Here is an 8,662-nt window from a genome sequence, read left to right on the forward strand (position 1 = left end):
TATGATTTGCATCGACTTATTATAAACAAGACATAAAACAAATGTGCTCATATTTTAGTGCAGCTAGTGTAGGATTTCATAGATTCCAATAAAATTAGACAGAATATGTACAATAAACGTCACTTTGCATATCAATTCACAGTTTAAATTCTGGTTGTTGCTCAGGGGGGCAGACACGACCGCAAAGCAAATCTTTCATATTATTTGTTTTCTTGTGAAATTTCAAAAGTAATAACATAAAGAATCATTTTTCAGCTTTGCATTGTTTTCTGTTTTGATATTGACTCTGAAGGATAAACTTAATTAATCATACAGCCCTAATGGCTGGATAGGTGGATGTGATAAGACATCCCAGCAAAGGTGCAGCAAATGATGCTCAAATCTTAATATACCACCGTGTTCACAGACAGGTTTCGGCTTCATCTGGATTATATATTGTCTTTTCTCCAAATATGACTTTCTCAGCACTTTAGAGTGACATGTGGCCAATAAAAGGAGCAGCAATGGTCTTTGTGGCGAGCATTAGCTTTAATATTGCTATTTTTCAGCCATAAATAAAGAACAGATTTGTTTCTTCCAAATAAATCTTAAATACTACATTATTGAACGAAAGGGTTTGAAAATGAGTCTGTTAATTAAACCTGCATCATCAGTACTATTTTATTGAATTTTCTTGCTTTTTTTTTTTAAGCCAATTGGTGAAACTGGCTAAATATAGCACCTTTCTAATAATCAGGTTGCTGCATTAAAAAAAAAAAAAATTCTCAACACTTCCCCTCTCTCTCTCTCTCCCACCGTGGGTCGGTCTGTTTTTAGATCCGTCTCCGGGCCTGATGCCCGCTGCTATCAAATGAAAGCAAGCTAATCAAATTGTGAAGAGTCGGCCCTGTTCTGCCTGGAGGGCATCTTAATGACGAATCACACACATTATCAGACACATCTCTAACCAGAGCGCCTTTACCCGATCTCAGGAAGGTCGTTCGTTCTTTTAATTCAGCCTCGCTTGCTTTGTAATTTATGTAGTAAAGTTGTACTATCGACGCTATTCATTGGATGGAAAAGGCAGCTGTGTTTTAGTAAACACACAGGACGAGATCCTATCACTTGTGATTAAGCCTCTCTTATCACTGGCTGCCAGTCAGTTTGGTAATCGATTTGTAAGATCGCTATGATCACCCATGTGCTCTGCATGGTTTGTTTCTGACACGCATGGCTGAGTAGTCGACCTTTTCAGGATAAATCCGACTAATCAGGGATAAATAATATTAATTCCTTCTTTTTGTATGGGAGGCTTAAACCTCAATGCAATAAATGCAATAAACCAAAATGTACGTTAGAGACAGATGTTTGTTTCTTTCCACATTAAGTTGCTTCCCATCCAGTCCACTTCCCATCTTCTCAGTTTTACATAAGATAAAACAAAAAGGTCAGTGGCTCTCGTATACCTTATTAATCCTTCAGACTAATGACTATTCTTGAAATTTGTTAACATATGTTTGATGAGAACTTGGCAAAAATGAAGGAGCAGTGTGAAAAACTAACAAAGTCCTATGATTTTTGGTTGATTCAATTTTATTACAGGGGCATTATGTAAATCAACTTTTTGCTTTGGCAGCAATAGATTTATTAACTCGCTTATAAATTTTACAAACCAGTAAACCGAACAGGCTAACTAATTAAGAGGATTTTGCTCAGTGTTTTTTGGCCAATAAAAACGAGGGAAATGGAACGTCCTATTTCTTTTTCATTGTTTTTCTACATGCGTTGTGCACTTTTCAGAGGTGTGCACCTAAGTTTGTTTGCTGTGGTTAAATTCCTATAACCACCGACTCATTGGAACGGATTGAGAGCAGATTCTGATTATAATTTAGAGCTTCCTCCTTGGCTCTGAATTTTTGCTGAGTTTTTGACATGTTTCTAATCAGAAGCGCCTCATTAAACTGAGCTCAAGGTTTTACAGCCGAAAATCCCTTTAATGACATTGAGTGACGCCAACTGTCTCAAAATATATCTTATTAGGAAAAATTTTCCGTCTTTGGCTCCTTCGTGCGATCAGAGCAGAGTTGAACCTTGCCTCAGAGAATGGTCACCCTAATTATACTCTTTCTGATAGTCCTCCCCTGACGCACAGTCCAGCCTTGCCAAGTCATTGGAACCATACACCGGGGCCAAAATGTTACCAAAAAATCCTGTTTGTAGATGGTGTTTTTTTTTTTTTTTTGAGAAAACAAGTTTGCTTTGTGCTCAGGAAGGGCATTTGGAGTGAAACTTTTCATCGTCTCCCTTCAGAAGAATCTTTCTGCGAGTCAGTCTACGTTCCCTCTCATCCTCTGCTTTATATTCCGCCCGTGGTTTAGCCGCAGAGATGCTGATTGGTTGTGATTGCTGCCTGCCAGCTGAGTTCTGCGTAGCCTCCGGGGAACCGCCACTGCCCGAGACTTCACGGAGCTCTGGAGGTGGCAATTGAGCTTTCAGAGCTTTTTTTGCCCTCCTCAAAACATAGTCTGCTCCTCCCACTGCTATCTAGCCGCTCAACACAGAAAGACTTGCTCATATAAACAAATAGCAACCTCCAAATCAACAACCAAAGCTGGTAATTTGCTTATAAATTCCCCCATTTTCATTTAATTTACTTTCAGCAGCCAACAAACTGAGACCCTGATAATATAAGCTGTTGTCAGTAAGTTTAGAATCTGATTAAAATGCAACAGGGTTTCGAAGTACTGAAGTCAGTGGATGGTTAGTATTGATTAGCCACTTCTTTAGAATAGCTTTGGTCTAAGTTCCAAGTAAATTACTACTTAAAAGATGTATTATGGCAAATAATTAGCTTTCACTTATTAAAGGGAAAGTGTTATGTACTTTCTACTTTGACTTCAGTTATTAAAAAAAATGCTATATTTATCAAATATAACTTACAAGAAATTTTATTTTTTGGTTTAACGCCTGGAAATTGGGCCTCTGTCTCTTTAAAAACTCCTGCTCTTTCTGAAACTCCGCCTTCAGGAAGTTATCACAGCATCGCTCCTCTATTAATCCTTTAACAGGGTTTTTGCCAGCGTTGCACTGAGAAGAAGCTTCCATTATGAGCTCAGCAGATGTGCAGTTCTACCAGGTGTTTGCTAATTGCCGATGGCTAGTCTGAAGGAGCCGAGTGGGAAAGTCGTGACGGAAGCTCTGAAGCTTGGAAACTGCAGCTCAGAGGAGAGGCTGCGTCTGAAAGGTGGCGCCAGGTCCATCCAGGCGTTTTGCACAGCTGAATGGTTGCCATGGGAGATTAAAGGATTTCTCAAACATTCATGAGAGAATCAAGGCAACACTCCAGGAATGTTTTTGATGTATAACAGTGTAATATGATGTAAAACTCAAAAATGTTGCTTTTACATAATACTGCCCATTTACAACAATGATTTTTAAGCTAATATTAATAGTATTCTGTCAATTCTGTTAAAGCATGGGGTTGAAACAGCCCTTCCTTCTGCTGTTGAGCACCTCAAAGTGCTGACAGTCATTTATGTTAATGTATAGAGCTGGGCCTCATGCTAAAAATTAATAAAACTCAAGAGCACAAATGATCATGCTGCAGAAGTTTTCTTTTCCTTCAGGCTCCCTCATTTGATCAGGGCCTACCCCATCCATCAGAACCATTTTTCTCTCAAATCATTCTGGGTCCTCTACGAACCCGAGGCAGTTGTCAAGGACTGTATTTCGCCTGCCTTCGCAATAACCTGCCAGTTAGAGAGACGTGAAAGAGACGGCTGAAACAGACAGAGATGGGTGGCGGTTTTTGTAGCAGTCGTTGTAAAAGATCCCCGTTTGTTATCTTACAGTCGTAGCAGCCTGTGGCGTTTGTAGTTTTAAGCCCGTAGTGAGTGAGAACCTGCACTGACATACAGAATTAGTGCTTTGCTAACAGCAGCCTTCAGCTCATACAGAGAATTTCTAATCATGTTGTACCCCTGAACCCATCACTGAGATGTTTCTTCTGCATCCAACAGACATAAAGCTCTTAACTTTATTATTCTTGTAATACTCATAAAACACACACTAGATCCAGGGGTTGAAGGCTAGTTCAAACACTCAACGCTCTGTCCTGCATTAATAATGTATTTTCCCTTTTATTCAAAAGCAACAAGGGCTTATCAAATGTAGAGATACATTAAAATATGCATTCTGTCCTGATGATGAGGCTCCATTATATTAAAAGTTCCTTATGAAAATTACCCATAAGCATGTGTTATATATACTTTACATTAAACCCACATTTCTGGTTTCAAATGTTTTTGTTTTGTTTTTTTATTGGTCTGAAGTAATATTCTAATCTTAAATATCATCTTTACATTAGCTGAAAGTAGAAAACTATCATAATTTGCAATATAAAGACTTGAAAATATGAACACAAGCATGTTATTAACCTAGATTCAAATTGAGGATTGAGTGACTGAAATGAATGAACTTTTTGGTAAAATTCTGATTTATTGAATTGACCATATGAAATGGCTGCAGTGCAGATATCTAAAGATGCAATAGTACTCAGTGGTACGTAAGCCACACAGTGACTGGCAAATCTTTTAATATCCTTTTTTTGTGATAGATCAACAAAAAATATAGAATCATTGTTAAGTGGAAGGAACAGGATTCTACTTTCAAATGTGCAATTTTTAAGTAGAGAATCTGTTTTCCAAAGATTCTTTATCTGAACATGTACAATAATGTACTTTCCCCCCCAACTCCCAGTTACACTGTTGGGATGTTGTGTTCAGTGTTCATGTTGGTCCACTTTTTACAACAATGCATTTCTTTATGTTGAACTATTTCACAAAATCCCAACAAAATACATTGAAGTTTGTTGTTGTAACATGACAGGATGTGAAAAACCTCAAAGGTCTCTTTTTTTTTCTCAGTAGAACGCTTTTGCAAAGCACCATGTATGTTTAATGCAGCAACATACATTTTAGTGGGTCTGTGGTCACTGCAATCAAGCCAGTCTTCAGTAAGAGTTTCTCTCCATCACAGGCTCATTAATCTTTTTTCCTGTATGCTGAAGCAGCAGTGAATGCGGTTGCCATTGGTAACTGTTTGGATTGGATGTAATTAGCAGAGAATATGTGGTGGTTGTCGCTCTGAGATGACAAGGGACAAAGTTGTTTTTTTTGTTCACATTGAGACATCAATAATTGAAAGAACAGTTTATCTTTTTTTCTTCACAATCTAGTTGATGTTCTTCAGATAGACTAGCAGTCACTCTAAAGTTCAAGTTCAATGAAATATATATATATATATATATATATATATATATATATATATATATATATATATATATATATATATATATTTATTTTTTTTTTTTTTTCTGATTTTCACATGGGCTTCTCAAGTTCTGCAACCTTTTTGGTGTCGTGATCCGTAGTTTCCTGTGTTTATTTTTGAGTTTTTTCTGTGTTTATTGTGATGCTGTCCCCTGTGAGTCTCTGTCTCTGCGTCTTCCGTTGATTGATCCCAGCTGTGTCCTGTTCCTGTGATTACCCTTCCAGAGTTTTTAGTCCCACCTGTTGTCTGTGTTCCTTGTCAGATCCTCCTCTAACGTCGCTTGTCAGTCAGTTCCCCTCAGTTGAACTGTGTAGTCCAGAGGTTGTTCGTTTCTGTGTTCAGTCCATATGTCCGTTGCTACCAGTATTAGCTATGTGCTTGTTTGCTGCCGTGGTGCCTGAGCCAGGACTGTGTTCGTCTCTTCATTAAACTCATCACCTTTATCTGGGTCTCTGCGTTTATTCCCACCACCATCAACCCCACACTCATGACATTTGGCTAGGATCTGGTTATTAAAAGTAATTTTAAACACATGAAGTATCATAAAATAATTTTACACCATCTCTTTTTTTGCCATCCGTGATGGCCTCTAGTCCAAAATGCCTGACACAGGTGCTTTACATAAACATGTATCAATGTAAATCTTGAATAATTAGTTTGCTAAAACACTGAACCACCACAGATCATGAATTATATTGCTCGACAAATACAAAATTGCCACTAATTATGTTTTCATTTACTTTATTTGCAGAAGGGCAACATTGTGCATTAATAAACATTTTGAACAACACAAATGTAAATGCACCAATTTACAACCAAGGCTGATTTCCATTGTCTGTGTCCCTAACAGATGGTGCAGGCTAAATTATTGAAAATTATAGTAGTAAAAACCAACAAGGGAAGAATGCATCAAGATTAATTTACAATGCCACTAAATATGCCATATAAATATGTGTGGTTCATATATGTTTGACAGGATCACCTCATGTGGCCAAAGCATTAATGTTCTCATCACTGCCTTCCAGATAATTATTTACTTTGGGATTAAAAAGCGTTTGACCTCTTACAGATTTCTTCAACAACAGTCCAGGAGATCCCAAAAATAAAAAAAACAAGAACAATGTTTAGCACTGTTATCTGAAACTATTAAAGTCTCATTATTTAGAGCAGTGTTTCTCAACCCTGGTCCTCACCGCCCCCCCTGTCCTGCATGTTTTAGGTATTTCCCTTCTGCCACACACCTGAATTGTATCTCTGGGTGATTAACAGGCTTCTGCAGTACTTGATGGTCATGCAATCATTTGAATCAGCTGCTCTGGAATAGAGGCCCATCTAAAACATGCCGAGCAGGGGGGCGGTGAGGACCAGGGTTGAGAAACACTGATTTAGAGTAAAACACGTCCTGTACCAACACAAACTGAAAGGCCACTCACTGAGGAGGAAGCCATTACTCTAAAGCCAGATTTACAAATGCACACATGGACACAGACCTTTGTTTTTGGAGAGATGTCCTGTGGTCCATCCTAACTGTGAAGTATGATGCTACAGGAGGAACTGTTACACTCCATAAAATAAAAAGACCATTGAAGAAACATCTAAAAACATAAGTCAGGAAGTCGAAGCTTGAGTTCTGATTGGTCTTCCAAATGGACAATGACGGTCAACGTACAGCCAAAGAAGTTACAAAGTGACTTAAGAACATCACAATAATGCACCTTTCCCCTAACTCCCATTTACACTGTTGGGACCAAAGTCAGCGTTTAGGTGTGGCTATCACAAAGCCCTGATAGCAACCAATATTGAATTGTACGTAGATCTGAAAAGGTCTCGGTTCCACCATTTCTATCAGGAGGAATGGACCGGAAATCCAGCAAACTATTGTGAGAAACTAGGGGAGGAAAACCAAAGTCATTCAGTTCAAAGACAGTGCTACCAAATACAGAAGAAATGTATGTAAACTTCTAATTTTGAAGACATTGATAATAAATCTCTAAAGAGATTATCTTCCTCGTAACTGTGACATTTAGAAAATAGAAATAATGTTGGTAATTAGAAACATAAATGCTGTTTTACAGCAGAAAATCCAGACGGACAACGCCTGACTGTCAGTTCGTGACCTTATGTTCAAACGTAAACAGTCTGAACCAGACAAGTAGTTTCAACTTAGAATGGCCTTAAAAATGTTTTGGAGAGGTTTAGTCAAGAGCAAAACGTCCTTCTCGCTGACAAGCAGTGGCCTTAGAAGCTATCCGTTGTGGTGGAAGTACAAAATCTCTGCAAAGAAAAGCGGATCAAACTTCCTCCACAGTAATGTAAAAACCTGCTTAATCATAATTGTCAATAGTTTTGTCAGATAATTTTGGATATCACATAGCTTTTCTCTGTCTGATATTAACATTTGTTTGATGATTTACAACATTTTAGAAAGACAAAAAAGGAAAAACAAAATCTGTAATAAGGTAGATACTGTCTCGGTACTTTGGTACCGTTTAGAAAACCAAGCAGCACTGTCTCCTTACAGCCATAAACTGCTGAAACCAATGTGCCGCAAATTTCTGTACGAATACCTGGCTTTCCGCCACATTGTCACAATTGCCTTGACAGTTACGCCAGTCTCACTGTGGAAATCAGCAGACACCCTCCGGCTCGCTCAAAGGCCAATAAGCAACAGCCAAAGAAATCTTCAAATTTATTTCAAGACAATTTCACACATCCACTGCATGCTAGGCTCCCTCCAGACCCCCTGCAGAGACTCTCCAGCAGCTCCCTGAGTGAAAGCCACAGCAGATTACTCTGTGAGTGAAGCAAAGTGACTGATCGAGTTGATTTCCTTACTTTTTTTTTCCCATTTCTCCTTTTAGGGACGTAGAGGAGGAGTTGGAGGTGGTGTGGCAGGCAGCAGCATGGGAGAACCAGCAGATGAGGGAGACGCTGTTGGACACGAAGCTGAGTGGGGAGCTGTCGGCCTGGGCGCTTTCCCCTGACTTCCCTGCTCAGACTTCAGAGGAGGCGAGCAAATCCTCCCTGCTCCAGCAGAAGCACGGGCTGGATTTCTATTGCTGAAGACCCAGAGACTAAAGCCGGCGGCGTCAGAACATCAGAGAATGATATTGGCATCTGGGTCACGCTTTCTTTTTTTTTTTTTTTTTTTTTTTTGTTTTTTTGTAAAACAAAAGCACAAACAATCAGTAAAATTAGGAAGAAATTTATCTTGAAGGCAATCCGTTGGCCTCGGAAAGCACTTTACTGCACTTTTTATTTTTACATTTAACATAGTATTTTACTTGATTTTAACATATTTGTTGTTTTGTTTTTTTCTTTCATAAAATGTGCCAGGAACAATTGGGCAAGT

General features: G+C 38.7%; 1 protein-coding gene across 6 annotated transcripts in view; it reads left to right on the forward strand.

The window, feature by feature from the left end:
- The window catches only part of cep89 (centrosomal protein 89), a 42,134-nt gene extending 33,672 nt beyond the window's left edge, over positions 1 to 8,462 (forward strand). For 3 of the 6 annotated variants that reach the window (XM_015055444.1, XM_015055445.1, XM_015055450.1), the window contains one exon: positions 8,172 to 8,462. In XM_015055444.1, coding sequence (XP_014910930.1) covers positions 8,172 to 8,373 — 202 coding nt within the window. In that variant the 3' untranslated portion in view covers positions 8,374 to 8,462. Of the gene's footprint in view, positions 1 to 2,248; positions 2,880 to 8,171 lie in introns of those variants that run through there. The other 3 variants (XM_015055446.1, XM_015055448.1, XM_015055447.1) reach the window with 3 other exon arrangements.
- The last annotated feature ends 200 nt before the right edge of the window (positions 8,463 to 8,662 follow it).

Source organism: Poecilia latipinna, unplaced genomic scaffold, assembly GCF_001443285.1.
Source record: "Poecilia latipinna isolate Pla-1442-1.1 unplaced genomic scaffold, P_latipinna-1.0 Scaffold1316, whole genome shotgun sequence".
Taxonomy (NCBI): Eukaryota; Metazoa; Chordata; class Actinopteri; order Cyprinodontiformes; family Poeciliidae; genus Poecilia; species Poecilia latipinna.